The sequence below is a fragment of the Danio rerio genome, chromosome 7 (genome assembly GCF_052040795.2).
Source record: "Danio rerio strain M-AB ecotype USA chromosome 7, GRCz13ab, whole genome shotgun sequence".
NCBI classification, from domain to species: Eukaryota; Metazoa; Chordata; class Actinopteri; order Cypriniformes; family Danionidae; genus Danio; species Danio rerio.
The window spans coordinates 35337490-35365458 of record NC_141027.1 but is presented as its reverse complement, the minus strand read 5'-3'; the positions used below and the strand labels follow the sequence as shown (position 1 = coordinate 35365458).

The 27969-nt window shown below is 34.7% G+C and overlaps 1 protein-coding gene and 1 long non-coding RNA gene across 7 annotated transcripts; one reads left to right on the top strand and one right to left on the bottom strand.

Moving 5' to 3' along the window:
- Nucleotides 1-400: 400 nt before the first annotated feature.
- On the bottom strand, nucleotides 401-21697 carry zdhhc1 (zDHHC palmitoyltransferase 1). 4 transcript variants are annotated; one of them, NM_001423785.1, is made up of 11 exons: nucleotides 21086-21697; nucleotides 18833-19083; nucleotides 17919-18094; nucleotides 16173-16274; nucleotides 15489-15616; nucleotides 15227-15382; nucleotides 13680-13801; nucleotides 11367-11458; nucleotides 6801-6915; nucleotides 4491-4593; nucleotides 401-2248 (listed from the first exon to the last, which is right to left on the bottom strand). In NM_001423785.1, exons 2-11 carry the CDS (start codon nucleotides 19049-19051, stop codon nucleotides 1725-1727), a joined length of 1737 nt encoding a protein of 578 aa, NP_001410714.1. In that variant the 5' UTR covers nucleotides 19052-19083; nucleotides 21086-21697; the 3' UTR covers nucleotides 401-1724. The 4 variants fall into 4 exon arrangements, 2 of the variants coding, with proteins under 2 accessions (NP_001410714.1, XP_087115779.1); XM_087259653.1 differs by having other exon boundaries at nucleotides 474-2248; nucleotides 11367-11455; nucleotides 21086-21671; XR_015494839.1 differs by lacking the exon at nucleotides 401-2248 and adding an exon at nucleotides 2466-2965 and having other exon boundaries at nucleotides 3372-4593; nucleotides 21086-21671.
- A 278-nt stretch (nucleotides 21698-21975) lies between these two features.
- LOC147836040 (uncharacterized) lies at nucleotides 21976-24875 on the top strand. Of its 3 annotated transcripts, none has more exons than XR_015495880.1 (5): nucleotides 21976-22024; nucleotides 23146-23234; nucleotides 23326-23391; nucleotides 23821-24006; nucleotides 24242-24875. It is a non-coding gene; the product is annotated as an uncharacterized LOC147836040 (long non-coding RNA). The 3 variants fall into 3 exon arrangements; XR_015495879.1 differs by having other exon boundaries at nucleotides 23752-24006; XR_015495878.1 differs by lacking the exon at nucleotides 23821-24006.
- The last annotated feature ends 3094 nt before the right edge of the window (nucleotides 24876-27969 follow it).

Genomic DNA, 27969 nt, shown 5'->3' with positions numbered 1-27969 from the left:
AATAACTATTGCAAACTTTCATGTCGACTGATACTCTCTCCTCTCATAAAATAGCATCTGAAATAGAAACACCTATGCATTATAGTCAATCAGACACACAAAAAAATCATTATTGTTTTACTGCATTTTATTAGTAAATCCTGACCGTAGGTTTGAGGGGGAAAAAAAGTACTGGAAGGCACAAGTTGTTTAATCAGGTCTCATATTTACATTTATTATTTTAAATAAACACTGTAAACTAGTATTCTTATTCAAACAAACATAGCCTGAGCCTTAGAGTCATTTTCTGCTTATAGTCTTAATTTAATGTGGGTCTAGATTGAAAATTACAATTTTACCTACCAACGTCTTCTGCAGTGTAGTATTTTATTAAAGTTTATTGGCTTTTTGGCAATTTTACAAAAATAAATAAATAAATACATGTAAATAAATGCAAATAACATACAACCATTGATGACATGTTGCAAAACAGATAAAAAGAAATTGATTTTATTTCATTTTTTTAAATAAAGAAATAAAACAAGTTCATATTGCTTTCTTATCATGCCATGATTTAACCACTCCCTCCACCCAAAACATCATGTACCAACGATGTCTGACTTCACAGATTGAACACAATGATATTGGGTTGTCAGAGCAGCATTTGAGATGGAGGGAGTGAACTACAATCACAAATGCCTACATCGTGTGGCACTGCGTCATATAAAAGTGACTAAAGCACTTGAGTAAGTACTTGAAGTGGAATGACAGAAATGACATTACATTCATATACCACTAGAAGTAAAATCTGTTGTACATACCTTATGTTCACCCAATCACAACTTGATCGCATTCAAACAACCAGACAAGTAAAAGCTTATAAAAATATAACAACAATAATTAAAAAATAAGATAACTTAATGAACAATAATATATAAATATGGACTAAAATCCCTGAAAATTAATATCAGTGGTCGGGTGTTTCATCATAGAAAACTAAATGAACTTTGGCATTTAACATACATAAATAAATAGGTAAAAGTGCAGCACTGCAGTAAAGGGACAGAATGAAAATTCATTCACTCAACCTCCACTTGTTCCAAACTCATGCGAGTTTATTTCTTCTATTAAACACAAAAGAAAACATACAGCCATTGACTTCCATTGTATTTTTGTTTATGCTATGGATGTCGATGGCTGCTGTTTTCCAACACTCTTCAGAATATCTTGTTTTGTGTTCATCACAAGAAAGAAATTCATAAAAAGATTAGAACCTTCTAAGTGTGAGTGAATGGAGAGTAAATAAAAATGTTGAGTAAACCATCCCTTTAAGTACAGTTAATGCTACAACAAAGTCATAGTGAAATGCACTGTAATTCATAAAAGTTACACAAGTATATGATTCATATAGCGGCCTAATTCATATTCATATAAGGCCCAAGTCCAAGGCTTAACAATCACTTTACCAAAGTTAAATACATACAGTATAAGTGATTCTGATTGGAGACTCTGTCAAACGCATTTATCTGCAACTTAATGCAATATGGGCAGTTAAGAATGACCAATGACAACCAGCATTAGACATTCTTTCCACCCTCATTGCTGACGTTCAGTGGTGTTTGCATAGGCTACATCAGTTTGTATCTGATCCTACCAAATCAGCTTATCTTCAAGCTTTTTAACATAGAAGCAAGGCAGAGCAAGTGCCCAATGTGTCCAGATGTCTCTGTAGTGTATAGTGTTCACTACGCCAGTGAGGTTCCTACTCTGGAACTGGGCTTAGCGTCTTCAGTATTTCTCTTTTTACCTGTCTGTTTGCGTTTCGCTGCTCGAGGACTCTCCTCTGGAGGAATGGCTGGTTCTCCGCTTTCTCGAGTCATGAACATTGATGGATTGTGGTACAGCATCTCAAACCTCTGCTCTGAAACTGTACGGGCAGCTGTTTTCCTCTTGGTCCGGGGCTGAGGGGAGGGCGCAGCGTGGCCGGCTGCTGAGGAGGGCAAAGCGCACTGGAGCATGGAGGAGTAGCTGGAGGAGGCAGTTGCAGTGGTGGTGGGAATCTGAGCTCCAGCCAGGGCTGCACTGCCAAGCCGAGCCATCGCTACAGGGATCTCCTCCAGAGACTCTGCGGAGTCAGAATGATACTCAGCGGGGGGACCAGCGGCTTGTACGGGGGCAAGAGGAGGGAGAGAGGCCCGCAGGGGGAATGCTGGGAAGGGTAAGCGTTGACCGAGAGAAGAGGACACAGTGGCGGCAGCTACAGAGGACTCTATTTGTGTAAAGCACAGACACAAATCACACAGGTAACTACTCAAACACTGGTTCATCAATACAGACCACTTAAAACAGACAGCGCTTATTTATGAAAGCAAATTTCCACCACAAACTACACTGTATAAAAAAAAATTGATGACAAAAAGTAAAGACAACAACATGTTGCTTTAAATTGTTTGAATAAGTTAATCAGGTTTCAACTACATTTTTTTGAGTTATACATGACTTAATATTTTTAGTCAGCTTGATTGATGCAAGTTGAGATGATAAAAAAAGGGGTGTAACAAATCATGGTTGTGATCTGTGATTCATACGGGTAACAACCCACGGTTCTGAACATGTGTGACCCACGGATTAATAATTTTAAACTTGTATCCTGAATTTGTAATGATCGCAGAGATATTGGCTCTTGTGTAATTCAAATCACATGTATAAAAGCATTTAGGCTTTCCTGTTAAATATAATGATAATGAAGGTGTTGGTTATTAATTTTTTGGTTATTAAAGGTGTTTTCTGTCACTACTATTTTAGCTCGCTTTAATGCATTCAGTGTAAGCTGCACGATTCGTCACTAAAAGCCTTTAAATCACTACATGAACAACGCAAAAATCAAGAAATAAATCAAGAAAGTCATTTTAGTTAGTTATGACGTTACAAACAATCAAATAACACTAAAGTACTGGGATAGCAGCTTATAGGTTAGATAAAACCACTGAAGATTATGGTAGATTAAAATCATCGTAATATGCATTTAACTTGATGCTTAAAAAATTGAAAGTTTTAGGCAGCAATTACAATATTTAAACAGTAGGTGGCGACAACCACCCGTCAAAAATTTGCCACTGAATAACTTAAAAAATCATACATCCAGCAATGAAATGAATTTTTATGAGTGAATGACTGAATCATTTACTGAAAATGAGATGTAAAATAAATATGAACTGTACAAATTATAATTATAGATTTATACATTTAGCATTATCAGCAACAGTTGTTGTAACAGTGAATTTTTCACAGTAAAGAACATTTTCAATTTTATTTTTATTCAGTTGATTATTTCTTCATTTTACGTTGAAAATGTTTTAATATGTTTTTGTAATAAATGGAAAGCAAATGACATTCGTCGTCTCCACTTTTTGGCTGATCTAAAAAATGGTTCGATCCGTGACTGAGAAACCATAATGTGATCTGAACCATTAGATTTGTTGCACCACTACTAAAATAGTTAATCTTATTCAACTTAATAATCAAAGGCAGCAAGAATTTTTTTATAGTGTAGCTCAGGCCAATCGTAATTATGAGATTTTTAATTATAACAAATCACAATGCTTAAATTATATATTATGACATGTACTGGCTCTCAATTTGTTTACGTTTTAAGCTTTACAATTTCAGCCGTCACAATTTTAATGCACTGTATAGTTTTAGCTCATAATCACTGTTATATTATAGCAAATGAAAACAATACTGTGAATTTAAAATATAAGTCAAAATTATGAGATATAAACACAGTTGAAATAAAACAATACTGACAATCGTGTGACAGCATGTTGACTTGATATTTTTTATGTAATGTAATGTTCAATTTAAATCTTATTCTTAATTAATTAATTAATAAGATAGGACTTGTGGTCGACTTATATGGCAGAAATGGCTTCAATAAATCTTAGATGAAACATTTATATAAGACACAGAGGCAGTTAAAGACAGCAAAACTCTTCAATATAAACACCAGTGAACAAAGCACTGGAAGCTAAATTATACATTAAATAAAGACTCTATTATCAGTTTTTAAATGTCATACTGTAGTACAGTAGTTACTTCACTCTAAAGCAAACAGGGTGTTGTTCAATGATCAAGATCTACCACACTGTTTAATATTATAACATAGCAACGACTTCCATAACGTACTAATCTCCTAAACCAGTGACGCACTGTTAGGATTAGTCCACTTTCTGTCTTGATTTTGGTGTTTATGTAAAATGCTGCAATACTGTATCTGTTTCAAATATACATATGGAAATTCACCACTTACTTTCACTATGTATTTACTCTCATTTCCATTCTGATCTTGAAATCACTTAAAAACATGTCACTGCATTCAATTATTGTTTTGTATCCCTTGTGTGTAAGCAGCTTTGTAGAAAAGCAGCTTTGTAGTCTTTGTAGACTACTTTTGTTTAAATGTTTGACTGTTCATTACAGTAATTACAGTGGATTGAGTAAATGTGTCTTACCCTTCTCAGCAGAAGTCTTCTGCAGGCCTTTTGCTGTGCTGGTGTCAATGGATATGTCGCCGTTAACCTCTGCTGCAAGTTTGCGCACTTTCCTTTTTTTCTTCTGTGGAAATAAATGAACTTTCATTAGTGGGAGACCATGGATCTGTAATAATGTCCTGAAATTATTCTAAAATATTTTTTTTAAAACAAGTCACATTTATGTTGAAAATAAATATCAAATTTAAGTTTTCCATTCAGTTTTTTTAGTAAACGTCACATATGGAATTAAGTAAAAATTTTGTGTACGCTTTACTTTGTTTCAAGTACATGCTTATGTTTTATTTAAAGAATAAAATAAATTGTATTGTGTAACGAAACACATTTAAGTAACCAAAAAAGGTAGATTTAGGGCCCTATCATACACCCGGCACAGTGGGGCGCAAGACGTGGCGCAACAGTCTTTTGGTAGTTTTAGCTTGGCGCAAGAGTCGTTTTGAGGCGTTGCGCTACGCTGTTTAAATAGCAAATGCATTAGCGCTCATTTGTGCCCCCATAGGCGTTCTTGTCTGAACAGGAAGGCATTCTGAGGCAGACCGCTGGAGAGTTGCTATTTTGAGAACATATAATAGATTTTTCATTAAACCAAAACTAACTCAGTCTTATCTCCAGCGCAGAGTTGCGCCTTGCTTACGCACTGCTTAATATGCACAAGAGAGCAATAGGCAAATATCTTTACATATGAAAAAAATTTAATATTAAGGATATATATAGGATATAATAAGAATAGATATAGAATATAAATATAAAGGATTAAAATATTACAAAACATATTATTTTCTAACCCTACATAAATATGAAAAATCACTGCTTTTATGTCTTCTTCATCTCGGGAGGCTTTTTCAGTTCATTCATAACAATTTGCTTTTGTATAATATTATTATTATTAGCAGTATTATTTAATATATCCATATTTATATTTGTTTTATTAAAAACAAGCTTAGATTTGCCCACCTGTCAGGTTTTAGACCATATGGGGCATGGCAGGTGTATTTGGAAGTAACTCAGTATTTTGACCACACTTGGTCATTATTGTTCATTTATTCGTTTGCTAGAAATTAGAACTGAATTTAGAAATAATTTTGAAACAAATCTTTGCACTTAACAAACGAAATTAACTATTTATAGACTAATTGATGTCTGTGCGCAAAGGTTTCCCTATTCAAGAGCGAAAGTAGATCATTTATCTCTCATTCTCACGCAGTAGATGCTCTGTTTAACAGTTTTCTGTTAAAAAACTGTCAACTGTTAACTGTTTGCTTGTAAAATGCTAATTTTTTCCACTTAGACTTACTTTGCATACTGTAAATAGCGAATGCGCTCTTGGTGCGACGCAGCTGGGTCTTAAAGGGAATGGGAGATGAGACTCTAATTGGTTTATTCTCAAAACACACCTGTAACTCATTAAGAAAATAAACTCAACCCTTTTAGACCATGCGCCGCGGCGCAAGGCAGATTTCCCGTCCTTAAATTAGTAAAAACGCGTCCTGACACGCCCTGAAAGCGTTTGCGCCCTGCGTTTTGCGCTCTGCGCATGGACCGTCAAAATAGAACCCTTACTGTTACAATATGATAACACATCCACACAATTGATTTGCACTAAATGGAGAGACCTTAATTCTTGATGCACAATACAAAACTCTAACAGGCAATGTTTTTTTAGTATAAAATACATTTTTTCTGTAAATTTAATAAATAAATGTAATAATAAATGTCATTTTGAGTAGAAAATAAACCTCAGATGCCACAGCATCTGAAACAACAAATAATAATAATAAAAAAAAAAGTTTCATAAAAAAGTTTCATAAAAAAAAAAAATACATGTGATTTGAGACTTTCTGCCAATCTCACTGATATGGAACTTTATGAAACATGAAAAATTGAGAATGATCAATGACAACCAGCATTAAAAATTTTGTCCAGCGAAAAGTCCGGCGACAAATCTTCATTGCAGACATTCAGTGGTATTTACTTATGTTGCATCAGATTTTGATGATTAATGGGAACACCAGCATCAGACAGTTGAGTAAGTTCTAATTCATTGTCTTTGATTTTTCCTCAAAGAATCCTTGTAAACAAACAATTAGTAAATTAGTAAAGTAAAACATACCTACAAAAGTAAAAGTAAAACCTACCTACAACTTTAAAGATTCATTTCTAAAGGCTTGCATTCATTTTACTTTTATTTTCCCACCTTAACTGAATTATGTAATGTAGAAATTAGATTTTTTTTTTCTGTAGAGTTACTGTAATGTTTATGGTGTCACACACCTGTGCGTGTTTGTGAGGATGAGGTGATGCTTTTTGCTCAGTTAAGACAGAAGGGAGGTGTTCTTCTTCATCCATGTGTTCAGACGAGCATCTGATCCGGCCATTGCCATAACGCCTGCAGACAGACAAGAATTAATCAAAGACATTATATGCAAACAACAAATCTTATTTCATTTAAAAATTCAAATCAAACGTTATACAACAGACTTTTCATATAAAGAGAAATATGTCCGCTGTGACCTATGATGGTTTGAAGACAACTGCAAACATTTCCCAAAAGCACTGAAATAACACATCATTCAAAATGGCTATAATGAATATTATATCTTTTATGATTATTTATAAAATCTTTAAAATAATGTAATGTTATATCAGCTATGCAAATTTAAGATGTGTCCACATTTACAGGTTGTGTCGTTCAAACCCTGAGAGAGAGAGGTGAGATGAAATCAGAGAAGATCCACAAGTCAGGACTTGAACTAGAGACACTCAAAGCACAATAGTAACATACGTGGCAGTAACATATAGCTCAGGCTATTTTAAAAATGACCTTGTTCCATTCATGTACACATCAAAATGTATAAATTTTAAAATCCTATCTTAGTAAGAAATAAGACAACATTTTAAGCACTTGAATTTCAACATGTGTATCCTTTGACAGGAGTTAATTGAATTGCAAATCCTCCATCTAAACGTGCAATCTTGCCTTTCTTTAAAAACATCCAATTTCAGGAAGGTTCCATCTTTAATTTATCAGTAAATAAGATTTTATGACACCATTTGAAATGGTAAAATGATGAAGAATATGGCTTCTGCACAGGGTTTTAAAGATGCATAGAAATTTTGAAAGCCGAAGTTGTTCAGGAGGGCCAAAATCATTCCATGAATTGTTTAATTTCCAGATCAGTTTTTAAGTCTACATTTTTTCTGATAAATGAATCATGCTAAAATAAATTTTCACAATGTGCTTTTAATATGTAAAAAAAAAAAATCTAATTTCACCTTGAAATACAGTAAAAAAAAAAAAAAAGTGTGTTTGTTGCTCTTTAATGTACCGTGACAGATCACTGTAAGAGCTTCAACTGAAAAGGCAAATACAGTAACAGCACAAAACAAACATGAATGAACATTAAAAACCGTGTTGAAAGAAACATTACAACTTATTAAATGCATCATGTCTCGTGTAAATCACTCAATCAGTCTGTCAACCACATAAAGACGTCAAAAACATTCATACATGTCATGTAACATTCCATTTTACTATTCAATGACTATAAATTTGTTAGACAGCTAGAAAAAAAGAACCCTATAGAAATAAGCATTTTGTGAAATACATACCTCTACATTCATCATATTTCTACTTCATCTGTTTTCTTCATTATTCAACATATGCTGGAAGACTTTTGTCATTCAAATACATTTTTCAAGCGCTTGTAGCAAGATTGAATTTTATTAAATCGACATCATTAACTACATTTAATAAATCTATTAAATTATTAAACTCCAGCAGTAATATTTTATAGTATTCATAGTTACAAGCTTTTTAAACTTTTATTAAACATCTCATATAAACCCTGCAGGCTTTTATCTTCAAAGCACTATTACTGTTTAAAATAATAATAAAAAAAAAACATCATGAATAACAACTGTTTTGGATGGATATTACAATTTAACAGCAAAGCCTTTAAACATAGTAATAACCTGCAAACTTATTGGAAACAATTCAGCCACTATTACAGTAATGTGAATGTCTGTTTAATAACCACTATTATGAAATACTGTTAACACTGGCTGTTTCTTATTATGTAACCGAAAACATGAGCAAAACAGATCCTGCTTCTGCAGAACTGCTCCAGTTAGGATTAGCTACAGGTTTAACATCTAACAAACACTTGCTTCTCAATTGAAAAAAAGCTTAGCAAAACGAGGATTATTGCAACATGCATACTATTGTATAAGGAACCAATGGATTAGTGTCTCCAGATATAAAAACCTATTGAAAGAAAACTTCTGTAATCTTCAACTGATCCTCTAGCTCACATTTCAACCTCCAAACAAAAGCATTGATATCCGTTCCCTTCCAGCAAAGTTCTCACAGTACTGACATGATACTATAATTGGCTAATAAAAAAAAGCTTATTGGTATTTTTTTGAGTTACCATCAATCATCCCCTTAAGCCACTATTAGAACAAAATGTGCAGAGTTTGACTGCACTGGACTGCAGCCAATAAAGTGAGCATGCTTATGGGAAGAGAAAGACTAGCTGTGTGTGAACGGGAGACTGCCTTTACAGTGACTTGGCCCAATAACACCATCTAACAAAAGATTAAAAGTTGATTTATTATAATTATTATAATTAGTAGTAATTAATACACTTTTTATTTCTCTTGTGATTCTTCTGCTTAATTTTGGTAGAAACCGTGAAGCAATTTCTAGATCCTTTCAAAGTTCTAAACAGCAGCATTTCTTTAAAAGCAAATATATTTTAGTAATCTAGATCAAAGACTACAGAATACACAAGACATGTCACTCTCATAATATTAAAAGGGGAAATGTTTAACAGTCGATATGACGAATGAAGCCCCGCCTACTAGTACAGGAGCCAATCAGCGATCGATATAGAACAAGGTTTCTCCGGGGGAGAAACTCGGATCAGACGTTTGCTTTTATAAACGTTTTTGTGATCAACAAACACACTGGAATCTCAGTAAATACTTGCTTCACCGACAAAAAAAATATATCCAAATTAAGCTTGAAATCTGTACTTTTAAATGAAAAAACTATGCATGAAAACAAATTTTTTTCATCACATGACAGCAGCAACTACTCAAACACCCACAAACAAAAAGTCACTGTCATTTCTGGAAGAGATTCGCCATCAAGACCAAGTTGTGAATTACTTCAGAAGAGCAGCGCCACGACCATAACTGAGGTTGGGGTCGCAATCTCTTTCTTTTCGAATGCACATGCACATGCTCAGGCAACCTAAAAATATGCCAACTTTGTTTGATTCTAACATTTAGAAACTAAACTTATGAGACATTTGTTACTTAATTTCATTGGTGATTCTATACATGTAATGTAATCGTAGGCTTGATGTTTCCCTACTCAGCCAGAATGCCCAAACATACTGCCCGAGAGGAGTTTCAAAGATGGTCGCCAAGTGAAATGACCAGTGCTGGAGAAAGTAGTGATAAACCATACTCAAGTAAAAGTAGCATTACTTGCCTAAAAATGCAGTGCAAATAGAGTAAAAGTATCTGTTGTAAATATTACTCAGAGTATGAGTAAATAGTAGACCTTTCAAAAGTACTCAAGAGTAGTGAGTATTACACTGTTAAAAACTTATGCATTTACATGTAATTTGTGAATGTTTGTAAACGTAACATTCTGTAGCACATCCGAGTATTGCCCAGCAGGCACACAATATTAATAATATTAATAATATTAGGTTACATTTAGGTTGTGACGTCAGGTGACCAAAATTCAACGTCTAGCCAGTGTCTGAGGACAATGTTATTTTGATGTCCAATAATGAGATCAAATGACGCTGATATTTGGTTGATTTTAGGTTGTCAGAAAGTGAACAAAATCCAACATCGGCCCAACATCTAAAACCCACATCATATTGACGTTAAATACTCATATTTATTCGTCAGGTATGGCAACCAAAATCGAATATCTCATAGACGTCATAGTGAAAACATCAACACAATGTCAAGCTGTAACATCATTAGAGGTTGTAATTTGGTTGGTTTTAGGTTGGACATTGACGTTGACCTGATGTTGAATTCTAACATTAACCCAATTTTCATTTCCAAACAAAATGCAGTGTCCCCAAGATATTGGGGTACAACATCAATCTGACATCATGTTGACGTCTTGTGCCTGCTGGGTGTTTAAGGCCATTTCGGTCATCATACAGTAAACATCCGTCATCTTCTCATCAGTACCATGCATCTAAACAGTCTCTAGGTCAATGTATGTAAAGATTTTGGCCATCTTCTTGGCCACTGAATACTTCCAAACAGTTTGCTGCAATTATAAATCACACATGTCTTGAGGTACCTCTTTATGATGCAATTTACCTTCTATGTGTGATTTGATTGGACTTGCAGGACTGATTTCTCTAATCCCCATAGACAAGAAAAAATAAAGTAGTGACTGCAGGTTGAAGGAAAGTAGTGGAGTAAAACTACCGATACTACACTAAAAATGTACTTAAGAGAAAGTAAAAGTACACATTTATAAAACTACTGAGTAAATTAGAACTCCTGAGAAAAACTACTCAATTACAATCATTTGAGTATTTATAATTAGTTACTTTACACCACTGGAAATTACTTGCCTTAAAGGGGACTTTGAGGGGATCATAAAATTTTGTTAAATTAATTAACCAAAAACAACATATAACAAAACAAAATGCACAATTTTAACTGTTCATGTTTTATTTAGACATACAATTTATTAAAATTGATTGATAAAGCATTACACAATCTCACCAGAAAAACGGTGCATGACACCTATTGGTGTATTTAAACATTTAATTAGCTTGCAAAACTTACGCTGCTCCTTCTTGGGAAGTCATGGCCTTTGGATCTTCTACTTCCATTTCAGGGTTGGTGTAGCCGAGTGTCCCACTGTAACTGACCTGCTGCTGCAGTAAAACATTTTAAAAGAGAAATAAATAAATAATTTAATAAATAAAATTAGGGACAAAGAGAGAGCATGCATATCATTAGTAATAATTATGAGTGGTCTCGAAACATAACTTGCTAAACTAAAAAGCAAACACATAAAAAATTGATGAAAAATTATTCGGTAAATGATAAAAATCAGCAGTAGTTTTAAAAAAATAAACCTATATGAACCAAATCTTGTACATGAATTACGCATAGACATTCATTATAGCAACACAACCTGTCATTCAACAAATCCGCAGCAATCCAAGAGTATGTGCGTGCAATATGTGTGTGTCTTTTGGGTGTGGGTACTCATGGCACATGTGTGCTTGTGTATGTGGCAACATGTAAGATGAAATGGCAGCCCTGCCCACCACAACACTTCAACAGGGAGCCAAAACAAACAGTTCATCAAGTGAAGTCATATTCACAGTTCTCAATGCTCTCAAGAGGTGTAGCTACTACTGAGTTAAGACTGGGGTCAACTTGCATAACCTTTCTGAAAGGAAAAAAACACAGCTTGTCTAGGTAAGCGGTTGTTGCAAAAGAATTGTATAGCTATTATGTCTGTTTTTATACGTTCAGTGTCTACCGTTGAATTTTTTATGATAAAAGTCTCTTTTGCACACCATGGTTACACTTTTTTTCCATCAAAATATATTTAAAAAAAGGACATTGTGAAATATTTATTTCATCTATAGCATTTATTTAAAAATACAAAAACACAGCAAAAGTTGAAATATTATTTAAAAATATGTGAATATATTGTAAAATGTAATTTATTTTTGCAACAGAAAGCTGATTTTCAGCTGCTGTACTTCAGTCTTTACTTGATCACATAATCATATAGACATCATTCTTATATGCTAATTTGGACGCTTCAAGACACAGAACTTATTATTGTGTAAAAATACTTAAGTTGCTCCATAGTTTTTGTGAATTTTTTTCCTGCTATGAATATATAGGGAAAATTTGAACTGTCACTTTTGATCAATTTAATGCACCTTTGCTAAAAAAACTATTATTATTATTATTTTAAAATTCTAATATTTAGAGAACAGTGCCAACAGTCGATCAAAGCTGAGTCAAGCTTCCCTTAGAACACACATCATGTGCCCTGTGGCAGGAAGTGAACTCATGGTGTGTGCTCATTTCCTTCAGCTCAGTGTGAGCTCATGTGCCGCCCCTGTGAGGATTTGGCAGTAGGCTGCTGGAGACGTTTTCCTGGGAATGTGTTAATTGCTCTAAGAAGCAACTGCATGGATGATTTAGTCTCCATGCTAGGTTGTTTTAACAATCTGGTTGTTACAACAACTAGGTTGCCATGAGCTTGCCACCCTGATCATTATGTATGTAGGCAACGCTTGCTCCGTATTCAGCAATGAAATACAGTAAACCAGGCTTCATAGGGATTCTGACAGATTTCTTAAAATAAACTTGTCACTTCAGATATATATATAAACAATATAAAATAGAAATAAGTATATCTAAACAGAGTACATACATTGGAATGTACAGAAAAAAAAAAACAAAGCAGCTTTTATTTGATCAAAAATAAATGTTTTAGTATTAGAACATGACAGAAACAGAAGAAAAATTCTATATTATTAAAATTTTAAACGTAGGGATGACAAAAGTGTATTTACAGCAGTGTCACTTGAGCCTTCATAAACCCTAACATGCTAATTTGGAGCTCAATATGAAGCATTTGGTGCTTCATATTTTTAATGTTGTTTATTTAACTTGCTTGTGGAAACTTGTTTTTTATTTTCAGGATTGTCTGATGAACACACGATTCAAAAGATTTATTTATTTAAAGCATTTATTGAAATGTGTTTAATGCAAAAAGTTTTTTTTGGTGTTACTTCATTTTACTGACACCAAACACTTAAATTTAACTAACAACAGTTACATGCTTCAGTACATAAATAGCAAATACTAAAAAACATACTTCTGTTTCCTAAACTTGTGCATTTGATGCATACTTATTATATTCATATACTAGAAGTACACAAAAATAACAGGTGTAGATACAAATCCAGCACTGATTTTAGAGCCATAAACAAAAAAGTAGAGTCTGATCATTAATTTATCTAAAAGTTTAATATAACAATGTTTTTTATTTTGCCCCACACTAAAACGTGTCGATATTGTGAATTAACCATTTAGCTGTTGTAAAACATGTTTGTTTAGTACCTTGATTAGATTCAACTTGGGAACCCCAGAGTCATTCTCTGGAGGAGGCTTCCTGGAATCTCCGGCCTCTTGCCGATGCCGTTGTCGCACAATATACTCATATGTGCTGAGTCTGTTCCACACTAAAACAAAGAATGACACAAAATAATTAGTTTCCCTATCGCCTAAAAACATCCTATCTTTCATAACATCACTTAAAAGAAGAATCACATCAACATAATAATTATTTAAAAACTGAAATTTACTAGATGTGGATGTTTATTATATACATATTATTTTTAAATGGCTTTCAGGTAAAGATCTTAACCAAATTCTACTGCTACTGAACTTGCTAGTAATGCCCCCTTGTGGCAGACAGTGAGATGGAATTTATAAACAAGGACTTCATTTCTAATTGCTTCTATTGCTTATTTGATTCAACAGCAAGCCAGAAGCTCTACTGCAAGCCCACATAGAAAATGTTTAATTATAATAACAATCACGCGCAACATCAAAAAACCTCAGAAGCAGAGAATGAATGATCACAGGATGACTGTCATTATAGGAAAATTAACTGATCTTGCCTGTGGTGTTTTGTTGTCATAGTAACCAAGGCTGGCACTAAGCTACACAGATGTGTCTGAGCTGAAGATATGGCATACGGCAGTGAGTGACCCAAACTGCTTCAAATTAAAACTGTTTTTGCAGAAGTATTAAGACGGGAGCCCCAAACAAACCACTGGTAACCTTACTCCATCTTTGCTTAAAAATGTTAGAAAAAGATTCCCCTTTACTGTGATGTTAGAATTATATTAATAATTAAAATAAAAATATTTAATGTTTGATAAATAGTACCCTCACAATAGTATGTTTTCATTTGTAGTTCTAATGGCTTACAATAAGGAAATGGAGCATATCGTCGAACACGTGCACATGTGCATCATACACATGTGCATCACGTTCCACAGTTCAAAAGCTGCAGGTAGTTAATAGTTTCCTACATTAAAAACAACTTCAAAGTTAAAGGTAATCATATGCAAATACATGCATATTTTCTTTTAAAGTCTGTTGCATTAAGTTTCTTATTAAAAATATGAGTGCACATTGTAATGTGGTGAGCTTGTAGAGTTTACCCTTTGGCTAATTTTGAGAGAAAAAAATAATTAAATACTTCTAGTCAACAAAAAAAGCAATAAGTTTATAAAATGTGATCGTAGAGGCAGTTACCCTTTTACATTGCAAAAATAATGAAGTTTTTTAACTTTCTATTTAAAGAACCATACAAATGTTTTTAAGCAGCAAAAATGTTGTCAATTATTACAATGATAAGAAATTTAAATTAAAAACCAATCAAAATATTAAACTGATGTCTGAAAGTTGTGCAAAACTGATGACTGGAGTAATGGCAGCTGAAAATTTAGATTTGCTATCCTCCTTTTTTGAAATAAATCAAGAAAGAATATATTTTAAAATTATAATATTTTTACTGTATATATTTACAGTAAAATATTTTTATATGTTTAAAAACATTAATTTAAACATTACTAAAGATAAAAGAGTGAACGCACTGAGGTATATGTGGAAGCAGAGTAAATGGCCCAACAGAAGTGCAGACAGCAGACCCAGGGCAATGGTGACTCCTGCTAGAGCAGGAATGGCTGGACCTGCTGTGGTGACTGGAGCCACCGGCAGAAACACAAACCACACCACAGATTCATTCCTTACTGTAGGCAGAAAGAGAAATAAAGAGGATGAGAGCCTTGACTTGAGAAAAAAAAGTGAAAATGTATTGATTTCAGAATTCAAACAGAGGCCCAAAACGCCTCTTACCCTGTTGAAAGTGCTTGTCAGATCGAAGTTTTGATGGGTCCAGAAAGAACTCTATAAAAACATAACTAGCAATAACTACAACCAAAACAATCCCCAGCAGAGCAGAAATCACACTGTTGAGGAAGAGCCTGTTGTGGAAAAAAAGTGAAAAACACGTAACTAAGACATTCTGATAGCTTGGATAAGATTATTAAGACTTTTTATACTAGTCTATGAAGAAGATATTTCAAGCCACTTGTGCTGTATTAGCCTTATGTCATGAGAACTTGCTGGCTGCATATTTTCATTTAATGAAAGGACATTTACTACATTGCAAGGTAAAAACACACATGACTGATTCATTGGTCAGCATCCCAAAGGTCTGCCAATGAAAATAAAACTCACAAATGAAAAGAGTGTTTGTATGTGATGCTAAGCAACAGCACTTGATCTCATGATTGCTTTATGACTTCTGCTTGTCGAGAAAACATTCGTGTCATTAAATCATGAAATGTGTGGCACCAGCACACTGTATATGGTGACATACACATCAAGACGATGTGTATGAATATGAAAACATTTTCAGAATAATCTGACACAGAGAGAAATTTTGCAGTATTAAAATATACATCCATGGAAACTGCAGGACGTGAAAAACAGACACACAATGACAAACAGAGAAGAGGAAGTGAAGAAACGACTTACCAGTAGTTTCTGCTGCCCACACAATTGTTCAGCCATCGACAGTGGTGGTCAAAGCTTGCCACACACTTATTACACGCACTACAGTGTTTTGATTTAGGGCCACTGGGAAGAACAAATTAACAGAGATCATTTCCAGGTTATGGGAAAAGTAGAAGAGCTGCTTGAAAAAGTTACACTTTTAGACAAATCATCATTGATAATCTGCTAACCAAACTCAATAATTTACTCACACTGTCATTTTCCAAAATTACCCACGGTTTTTTTCTTTCTATTGATCACAAAAGACATTGCGAAAAGTGTTGGCAACCAAACTTTTTTCATACTATGAAAGTTTGTACCCTGTTGGTAGGTAACCTTGTCTAGTTATTTATTTTGTTTTGAGTGCACCAATATAAAGAAACAATTTTAGGTTTAGAATAACTTAAGGATAACTACTTTTATATTTTTGGGTGACCCACACCTTTAAATAAAGGGACCAGCAAAACTGCTAATCCAAAACAGTGTCCCAAACCGCATACTTATGCACATTTTTATGCCATTTTGTAGTATAAATAGTGCAGTTTCAATTTCCGCTTAGTAAAAACACATTAGTGTTCCATTTGGGATGACACTACATTTCTATTCTATGCTGTTGAGTGTGTAAATGCATAAGTTCATAGTGCTTAAGTGCATAGTGTGCCATTTGGGGCACAGCTCTTCTAAAGTGCTAAACATGAGTGATGAACATTAATTCAGGAGGCAAAGAGACAACAAAACCACAAGAAGATAATCATTACTCAGACAGACTGTCAGATGCAGAAGTAGCTATCTGTCAGTTAATGTAAACTTACAAACCACAGTTGTCATGATAAACTATATATGGCAGTCAATCAGTGTAATGAAGTTCTGCAATTAGTGGTTTTCAGATTCAAAACCATGAAAAAAGACATTAATAAGTGCGCCGTTTACGCCCCTTTCTCATCATATTGACATTGCAGCTATAGTAATACAAACATAAGCTTGACAAAAAACAGAGGGTGTGAATTAGTCATTTTACCACGGTCAAGGTTGCTTACAAAGCACTTCATCATGCCTAATAATCAACTATATTAATGAATGCGTGAAAGAAGCAAAGACGCACAAACTCTGATCAGCTATGGTTCAGGGTTCAAACACATTTTTACTACTAAAATCCCATGACTTTTTCATGACTTTCAAGTGAATTTCCATGACCTAATGTTTCATGCAATGTCTATGTAGGTGTGGTAAAAGAAAAACAATGCATGTTCAAATTTACTACAGCATATCCTAAAACACGCAACAATCTATTTAGTTTTATTTTATATCTATGTAAAACTGATTTAGATGATGCTTACACCGCACTAATAATGTGAAAGTATGTGATTGGCCAAGGACAAAAAAAGAAGTAACCTATATTCAAGTATACAGATATCCATTTTCCATGACTTTTCCAAAACTTTGTGGGTTTTTCTGTTTTTCCAAAAATTTTCCAGGCCTGGAAAATTCCATGTCAAAATTCCAAGACTTTCGCAGGTTTTCCATGACCGTATGAACCCTGACGGTTGCATTTCATTTTCCAGCATGCGCATTTACAGTTCTTATTTAGGAATTACATGTAGTTGTAGTATCTACCTAGTCCTTACCCAGTGATTGTAATTACCACAATAAGTACATATTATGCACATGTAAAAGTACTTTAAAAATAAAGCATTACATTTCTCAATACAGTAGACTGTCTATACTTACACATCTACTTCACAGAGGTAGCAGTGACAGTTCTCGATGACGTGTGCATGTTTGGTGCGGTCAAACACCGGCATGGGTCCTTTATAACTCTTAGCTCTGACATTATAGTCTGCAGGGTCAATGGAGACAGCCATGAGGTGCATGAAGAGGTGACACACAAACGTAATCCCTGTGCACTAAGCTCTGAGTTAAAGACTGATATTTGTTCATTTGAGTGAAGTTTATTTATAATCACATGCTTATGATTGCTTGCAGCTGGTCCCTCATTATTCAATTTATGACTCACCAATCAGACGATTCCTAAACCATTATTATTACCCTATTTCCAAGTTCCATATAACAGCCATCTTCGTTTTGAAGATTCCCCCTTCCACCTCTACTCCTTCTCTGTTCCTAGATAGGTGGCACGGTGGCCCAGTGGTTAGCACTGTTGCCTCACAGCAAGAACGTCACTGGTTCTAGTCCTTACCAAGCCAGCCGACGATTCTGTGTGAAGTTTACACTTTCTCCCCGTGCTCACGTGGGTTTTCCCCAGGTTCCCTGGTTTCCTCCCACCGTCCAAAAACATGCAACTTAAGTTATTGACTAATCCAAATCGGCACCGTAGACATGCTCCTAGTAAGTAGCTATCTCTTAAGAGCAATCACTATCTGTTCATTAGCTGCTACGGCAGGAATTCTCGAGACCTACCCGAGCTCAAAACTCTCCTCTCGCCTTGCAAATGGGAGGGAGCCCCGGGCTCGAGGATCTTATGAGCTCAGGGCTCTCTCCCGAGACAGCATGCCAAAAAAGCTTTATAATCAATCATCAGCTAGGTGTAAACTCTTGAAATCAGACTAGCTGCATATAATTCACAAGATTCCACTTTCAAAAGACACACACAGACAATCTTACAATCTTTTAAAAAAGGATACAATATATCCGGCTGGAATCCAGTGTGTGGGGAGCAGAGGAACAAATACACCAAAACCAGTGACAGCAAAGTAGAGATAAAGCAGCCAGGCCAGGAACTGGAAAGGGTGTGGAGGCCAGCTCCATCCATTGGTCCGAGAGCAAAGGGGAACATCGGCTCTCCTGATTCCCCCCTCACTTACTGGGGCCGTGCGATTGGAGTTCTTACTGCAGACATCCATGAGAGGGGAGCCTCCTTCTGTCACGCCTGCCACTAAAACATTGCAAACAGGTTTTTATTTAACATTTCACCTAGACTTCTTGTTTTGAAACAATATTAGACTCGACTTTGATCCCAAAACATATGTGGGTGATTCTAGAATTAGATACACTGTGTCCCCAAGACTAACCTTCCAATATTCTTCAAAAACAAAACAATTAATGAAACAGCTTTGAATCATAACACAAATTATATTCTATTTTGTTGTTTTAAGTTGTTTATTTGAGTATTGTTTTTAGTTTGAATTTGTATTTTTGTTGGTATGGCGGCTATGACCTTTAACATCTGGCAAAAGTACAACCAATAAAAACTAGTCTGGGCTAATTTGGGTACATTTACATTCTTGGTGAATGCTGATAAAGGTACACTGTCCCTTGTTGAGGAAAAATGTAGAAAAAAAACCCTAAACTTATTAAATTATATTTAAAAATAACATTTATATGTAAAAGATCATTTTAAAAAGTAAAATTTTGGCTTACAAAATAACTTAAAAAACACACACTACACTTTTTTTTACCCTCACTGCCTCATAAATCATAAATTCAACTTTGACTATCAAGAAATAATTTACAGTGTCATTTAAAACTGTGTGTTTAAGCTGCAAAAAACACGTGCATAAAACATCTATTGTCTTTTTTTTATGTCATTTTTTAATGAATAATACACTTTGTGTAGAGTAAGTGGTGGTTCATTTCTGGTGTGTCAACCCCTAATAAAACATGGATCAAACTCAAGGATTTCCCAGTGATCGGTTGCAACTGGAACAGCGGAAGGGCATCCGCTGTGTAAAACATATGCTGAATGAGTTGGCGGTTCATTCCGCTGTGGCGACCCCAGATTAATAAAGGGACTAAGCCGAAAAGAAAATGAATGAATGAACAAACTCAAGGAAAGTGAATAAGTGAGTGTGTGTCTCTCCCTACTTTCTTTTCAGTTCGGTTACATCACTTACAGTATAAAAAGGCATAATAATGTTATAGTGATAGTGTTAATGTTAGTGTGATGTTTCAGTGTATTTCTAGATCACATTTTAAAAACTATAATATGATGAAAATAAACACAATTCTATTTTGTGGTATCTGGTTTGAGGTTAGCATCTTGAGCTAAAGCATAAAATGGAGAAAATATTAACTCTGTTATTGTCAACTCCAGTTGTTTAAAAAGATTTAAAATATGATAAACAAAAAATAATAACAGAACTAAATGCTCCCTATCACATTTAATAAGCATTTTGCATTATTGAAAATTAACAATGAATTCAGTTTACTGTAAATTATACATTTGTTGTGTATCATTAATTTTAAAGAAAACAAATGGAAAAATGCTTGAAATATACTCACAATCTCAATGATGCACAGTGTCTGGCAGTAGTATCAGTTTATAAATGCTTATTTTTAACGTTTTATCAGCTGTGTGATATGAAAAATGTTCAGGATGATAAATTTTGGATTATTTCCACCAGATGATCCACTTCAAGTGCGTTCTGCTCTCCATGAGGCTTTTGATTTTTGGCATTTCAAATAATACAGTTTTAAATAATTTCAGTTTTTTGGTGGTTATGTAGCTGTCATCAATTATTCTGTACATGAAGTAGGCTGATAAAATATCTAAAATATTTTAAGAACGGTTGATATAGTTATTTGTATTTAAGTTACATAATAATACATCTACAATATTATGGCTGCAGTGTCCACAATTTGAACTTATGTTAGCAAATTATTCAGCTCAACGTTTTTGAAAATGGTCTTTAATTAAATGTTACATATTTTTATGATTACTAACGTTACAAATTTTATTGCTACACTAATAGTCTTTTTTAAGCATTCAACATTCAAAGCTTTATGTTAAATGTTATTTGAAGTAATACATGTAAACGTATTAAACAAAAAGGCAAATACGTTTTACACCAGATTCTAATAGCTAACGTTAACTAACACATCCTTAGTGGTCATCATTATTGATGAAAATAAGCTCACGTATAAAGCATAAAACTCACCTGCTCCGTTACTGATGACAGGATTCAGCCAACATTACCTGCACTGCTTTTTCTTTACATGAAAACTACCACTAACCGGAGTCATCTTTGACCCTCACTCATCCACGGCACAAACACAATAACATTAGCTCTGGGTGACCACTAACGTTAGCCCTGTCTTTACTCATTCACTAACGTATACCTGTAGCCTGAGATCCAAGCGGGCGTCTCACTAACCCAAATCTATCATCACGCTTTCATTCCGAGGTAACTAATCTCTTCTAGATATACTGATTAACTTGCCACAGTGCACCAAACCAATAAAACATTTGTGACTGACCAAATATTAACCGCTAACGTTAACGTTAGTTGTGCGCGGAGAACACGATTGACTGCTGTTAACTAATCATTCTGCAAACAAATCACATCTTACGATGGTTCTCGATCTACATACAAAGCGTTTTATCTATCTAAACAATCCAGTCTGCTTAAGAGACTGCACAAACACCAATAAACAAAGGTTTTATATTACAGCAGCGATAGTAAATCCAGTATTTTCGGCATACAGTGACAATTTGTGTAATTAATAGCTGACCGACGCACCTACATCCGGGAAAACCGTTACATGGTTTCTTTCAAATTAAAAGTCCTTACCACTAAATAATAAAATTAAACTTTTTTTCTTGAAGTTTCAATCGTAATTTAAGATGATAAAACGTTGCTTTTATTTTATTATTATTTACTAGATTGTTTTATTAGATGTAGTTTTATAGTGTTTCTATTTTGCACTCTGGAATACCTGCTCTATTGAGAAGGGTAATCCTGCACAACTGGAGTGGCTGCACTCTCAGGACCGCATTTTTAGGACCGCATCTTTAGGACCCTATTTTTTTGTGACAGCGCCAACTGTCGGATTGGATCAAGGATGCGCTAATGGACGACACGGATGACAAGGAAAGTGTAAGTACCGATTTTCTATTAAGTTTTATTTTAAACTGTTAAAGTATGTGTTTATTTTGTAATGCTGCTGTTTTATACTGTAAAGTTATGCAGAAATGCCAGATTAGCCTGCATGATTTAACCCAACGGTCTGGGGACTGGGACAAAAATGTTACGTGACGAGTTTTTTTTTTCCAGAAGAATAAAATATGATAATAATAATTATGGATAATTTTACACAGCCAGAGTGAGAGCTGCTATAACTGTTAATAATTTTCTAGAGTTCGTTTTCTAGTTTGATTAAATGCTACGACGATCGTAGTTCGTGACAATGGTTTATTGAAACATTGTTGATTTAATGGCTTGTTGACTTAACGGCGGTCTAATACGCTTAGTGACACATGCATTAAACTAAGATGGTAAAAGCACGTTGATGTGAGAGTTTCAGATTTATCTATATTTTGCTATATTCGTGTAAAAACCATTACTCAACGTTGTATTACATTAGCACATTAAAAATTGTGCTGACTGCCTGTTAGCCCCACAATGTGTTATTAGCCTGATGTTTTGTCATCGTTTTACAGTGATGAATGAGATGTTTGACGGTTTTAAAAGTTAGGCTTATTCTGCAGGCCTTAACCATATAAAGTCTCATATCTTTAATGTATATCAGGTGTGTTTTACCTGGCGAATAAGAAGTGTTGGCCAATATGATTGGATTGCCTAGGCCCATTGTAGGAAGAAAAGAAAACAAACTACAGGAATATTTTCATTGAGGTTATCGCAAACTGTTGAGTTACACTTTATAACATCTGCATACTATAAATAATTTATTAAGCATTTAATAACTAGTTAATTTATTAATATTTTATTTGTTTAGCATTAACTCTACATTTAATAGACATTGATAAGCAGTTTATAAATACAGTTACAAATGCTAGCTGTGTTCTTGAGTTTATAGCATATCTATAATGAAGTGCAGCTTATCTGTGGTGTTCATTTTCCAGAGGAATGTCTGGCCAAATAAGTATATAAACTGCATGCTGGGTGCTACTCATTTATGAACCCATGTAAAATGATTTGCTGTTCTGTGGTGGTATTTTAGTCCATATTTAAATGATTTTATTTTATTTTTTTAATAGGACATCGTACATGCTCTGGGTGTCTTGAGGAGCTTGTCTTTGAATGATGCTGAGCAGGTCTTTCTTTCTGGTAACGGTTATCATTACAGGTCAGAATATGGTTAATTTTGCACAATGCTCAAAGAGCCTTTTTGTTACTGGTATAAATGTTAACTCAACAGTGATTGTTCTCTATTGCAGTGAAGTAAAAGAATTTAACAGACAGATTGACAAACAACTGACGAAAGAAGAGAGACCATTCAATAGGTGGGTATTGCTCTTATATACTAAAAAATATGGAGTTGGCAGTAAGGTTTCCTGTTTGGTTCTCCCAACAGTGCATATATATATATATATATATATATATATATATATATATATATATATGTGTGTGTATATATGTGTGTGTGTGTGTGTGTGTGTGTATATATGTGTGTGTGTGTATATATATATATATATATATATATTATAGCTAACACTGTAAAGCAAATGTTTGTTATTATACCACTTATATTAAATATTAATCTAAATTTAATTGCATAACAATTGATTAACCTTTTGAGTTTATATACATGATTTTACATATTCAAGAATATCTATATACATTCATTTTTCTTTTCGACTTAGTCCTTTTATTTATCAGGGGTTGCCACAGCAGAATGAACCGCCAACTTATGCAGCATATGTTTTACACAGTGGATACCCTTCCAGCCGCAACCCAGTACTGGGAAACACCCATTTACACTTATATACTCGAACATGGGGAGAACATGCAAACTCCACACAGAAATGACCACTGGCCCAGCCGGGGCTTGAACCAGCAACCTTCTTGCTGTGAGGCGACGGTGCTAACCACTGTGCTGCCCTATGTGCTCTATGCGGGTGAGTGGGATTGACAAACCACCTGGAGGACACACTCTTGCTGTCTTAATGCACCAGACATTTTGTTATAAATAATCATGTGCGTTTCATGTTTATTTATAAAACTGCTAATTTATCTCATAGCACTTCATTTTTGTCTTGATATTTAATATCTTTTGTTTAAATACACTATGAACAGCAGCTGCGCTAATTATTTTCCTTGTTCCCTATTTCCACCTGGGGATATTTATCATAGAGGACTTCTAGATGTATCCATAATCCTGGACCAGACCGTATCATGAGCAGATGCAGTGGTGGTCATGGAGAAGTGGAGAGCATGAGACTGATTAATGAAAGACCCCAGCGACAGATGAGTGCCCACATTGATCCTGTGGTCCAGCCTGAAAACCCGCTGGTGCCCTACTCACACCAGCAGCTTCTCCACGATGGACGCCCAGTGTTCTTCAGCCTCCAGCGCTTAGATTGCAGCTCTGCACGTGAAGTGTGGCCAGAAGAGAAATGGTTGTGCCCAACTGAGCCTGGTTTCTCTCAAGGTTTATTCATTCACTTTCATCAATTGGTAAAGTTTTGTTCCTCCACTGTCGCCATTGGTTTGCTTGGTTTAGGACTTGTGGAACTGTGCATCGATGGATTTGCTTTTCAGTGTTTGGACTTTCAGCAGTGAAAACTAAACCACACTGAACTGAACTGAATTTAATAAATGTTAAGCTGCTTTGACACAATCTACATTGTAAAAGTGCTTTAGAAATAAAGATGAAATTAATTGAAATTGAATTGAATATTCAACATATACATACATACATATACTTGAACTCTCTTCTTCTCTCTCATTCACAGGAATAAAAAATTGAATGCAGCAACTGAATAAACAGTGGGGTCATTTTTGTGGTTGAATCGCATTAATACAGAAAGACTGTGTGGATATTTATATAAATGTACATTCTTGAATCATTCTTGTGTTTTGACTCTCTTAAAACCTTTACAACCTGGTATTAAATTAGTAACTGCAAATGCTGATCCCATTTGATTTCAATTTATTTTCCCTAATACTGAGCCAATTAGTTCAATGTAATGGGGTTCATCAATATACAGTATTTTTCAAGGAATTTAAGACTTTTAAGGCACTCAACTCTATTTATTCATTTATATTTTAGGTGTAAATTCATTTGTTTCATTTTAAAATTGTTATTTAAAGCAGGCGTTTTACACTTTAACCTCTGGAAAAAAGTGCCTGAAAACGGGTCCTAGAAATGCGGTTTCACTATGTCATCCAATCCGGTAGGTGGCGCTTCCGCAAAAAACTAGGGTCCTAAAAATGCGGTCCTAAAAATGCGGTCCTGAGAGTGCAGCTACTCCAGTTGTGCAGGATCATACTATTGGCTCTATTACCCAGTAATGTGCTGTAGAGAATTGTCCAGGAGATGGCAGCAATGTCATGCTTCTCGTGGAGGAAACGCTGAAGATTACGTAGCAAAATATAGGAGCTACAGTAGCTATTTTAAAGAATGGCTAGCTATAAACAAATAATTAAAAATATTTTTATAATTCAGAAGAAAATCAAATGAAATGAAAATGTTTACTTTTATAAGCATCTCACACATACATTATGCAGTGTCCAATACTTTCATTGGTTAAAAAATATTACTGGATAATTAAACTTTTCACTCAAATGTCCAGTGTAAAATAATACATATCTGCCATTTCATAACAATAACATTCATGAAAAATGTCCAAAGAACTTCCATTTAAAAGTTGTGCCTAGAAGATGTTTATAAACACTCCAGCGTCAGCCTGACAGCCTGACTGTTGCCATATGCCAAGAAAATTAAACAATTCTGTCATTATGCCGAATGTTTGGATCACGGGGCATAAAGGTCAAGTGAAAAGAGCAGAATGTCTAACAGAAGGAGTCTGTGTCAGGTTTTAAAGATATTTTAAAGGCTAATGATTTCATTATCATTTTTTCCTGTTATGTAAACATCTTGTAGATACTCTTAGCATTTGGCCCAAAGCATAACTCGTTTGTTATGGTTGTTATATATACAAGGTGGGAAATAAGTCTTGAACATGTCTTGATTTTTCCTGGTAAGTATATTTCCTAAAGGAGCTGTTGACATGAAATTGACCCAAATTTTGTTAAAAACCCAAACAATTCATACGTAAAAGTAAAACAATAACAAATGTTAGAAAACACTTAGGTGTAAAAACAATGGAATTAAACAAGGAAAAAGTAGTCTATTCATTCGTCCGTTTTCTTTTCGGCTTAGTCCCTTTATCAATCAGAGGTCGCCACAGCAGAATGAACCGCAAACTTATTCAGCATATGCAACCCAACAATGGGAAACACCCATACACTCTTGCATTCACACACACAAACACTACAGCCAATTTAGCTTATTCAATTCATCTATAGTGCATGTCTTTGGATTGTACCCACGCAGAACATGCAAAGTCCACACAGAAATGGCAACTGATCCAGCCAGGGCTCGAACCAGCAACTTTTTTGCTGTGAGACAACCGTGCTACCCACTGCGCCACCATGTCGCCCAAAAGTAGGCTACTGAACAATGGAAATGTAGTAGCTTCATGCATTGCTCAGGTGTAATTACCCCCCCCCCCCCCCCCCCCAACTTCAACTCTAAAAATCTAAGAGTCTAAAAATCTTGACAATTCTGTGGGTCACATATGAACTCTGATCTTTAGTGCTTCTTTTCTATTGGATTCAGGTCAGGTGATTGTCTGGGCCATTTTAGCAGCTTTATTTTCTTTTCTGAAAACAGTTGAGAGTTTCCTTGGCTGTGTTTGGGTTAGTTGTCTTGCTGAAATGTCCACCCTGGTTTAATCTTCATCATCTTGTAATGTAGATGCTGGGAAGCAACTAATATTAATATTAGCAGCTAATATTAAATAAAGATTGAGGGGCTTGTTTGCTTTCTAACTGACAAATTTCAGCCACTTTCAGAATTTTCCATGCTCTTTTTAGGCCTCCCTTTCTTCATGTATTCAATACTTTTCCCCTGAAATTTCGTTTTTTTTACACGTAACTTCATTTCTAAATGATTAGTTTAGTTTTTTGAATGTATGAATTACTTTGTTTGTTATTGATACCTGGTGAAAAGTTCAAGTCAACAGCACTTTTAGAAAGATTATTTACGAGCATGTGATAAAGACAGTTGTTTGAACATGTGATCTAAGCAAAAGTTGTATATAATTATGTAACAGAACATAAAGCATAGCGTATGGTGAATAATTGTTGTATTGTTAAAACTGCAATAATTGATTACTTAAAAAGTGAGTAAACCCACTGCCTTAGAAATGACGAGTTGATTTTACTTTAAAAATGTAAGTATTTCTGTAAGTTCACTTAACTTTATTAATTATGCACATAGTTCATTGCTTATTATTTGATGGCAATAAGTTTACCTCTCTTTTTCAACTAACCACTTTTTACAGTGTAGAAGTAATTGACAAAATTATTGGTTTGATGATTTATGGCTTGATTTTACATTTACAGGACAAACAGACAGAAAGACACTGAGTGTAATTTGGATTTGTATGTGTTTTCAGTCCATGATATTGCACTCCAGGCAGTGCTTGAGGTTAGTAAATCCTAGTGAAGACCCCTCATATTCTTGTGTGGCACTGGCACAAAATGTTAATTTAGCGGCAGAGTGGAAACAATCGGTAACACTTTATTTTGATGGTCCATTTGAGATACTGCTCCTTCAACAGGCATTCAACTGACTATAAGAAACTTTGCAAGTACATGTCAACTTACACTAACCCCAATATTACCCCAACCTAACAGTCTACTTATAATCTAATGAGAATTAGTTGGCATGTAGATGCAACGTAACTTAAAATCAACAAATGGACCATCAAAATCAAGTGTGACAAAACAATCTATTCCAAAACCGTCATTCAGACATGACCCTTTGCAGACCCCAGCCTGCCTAAGTTTTG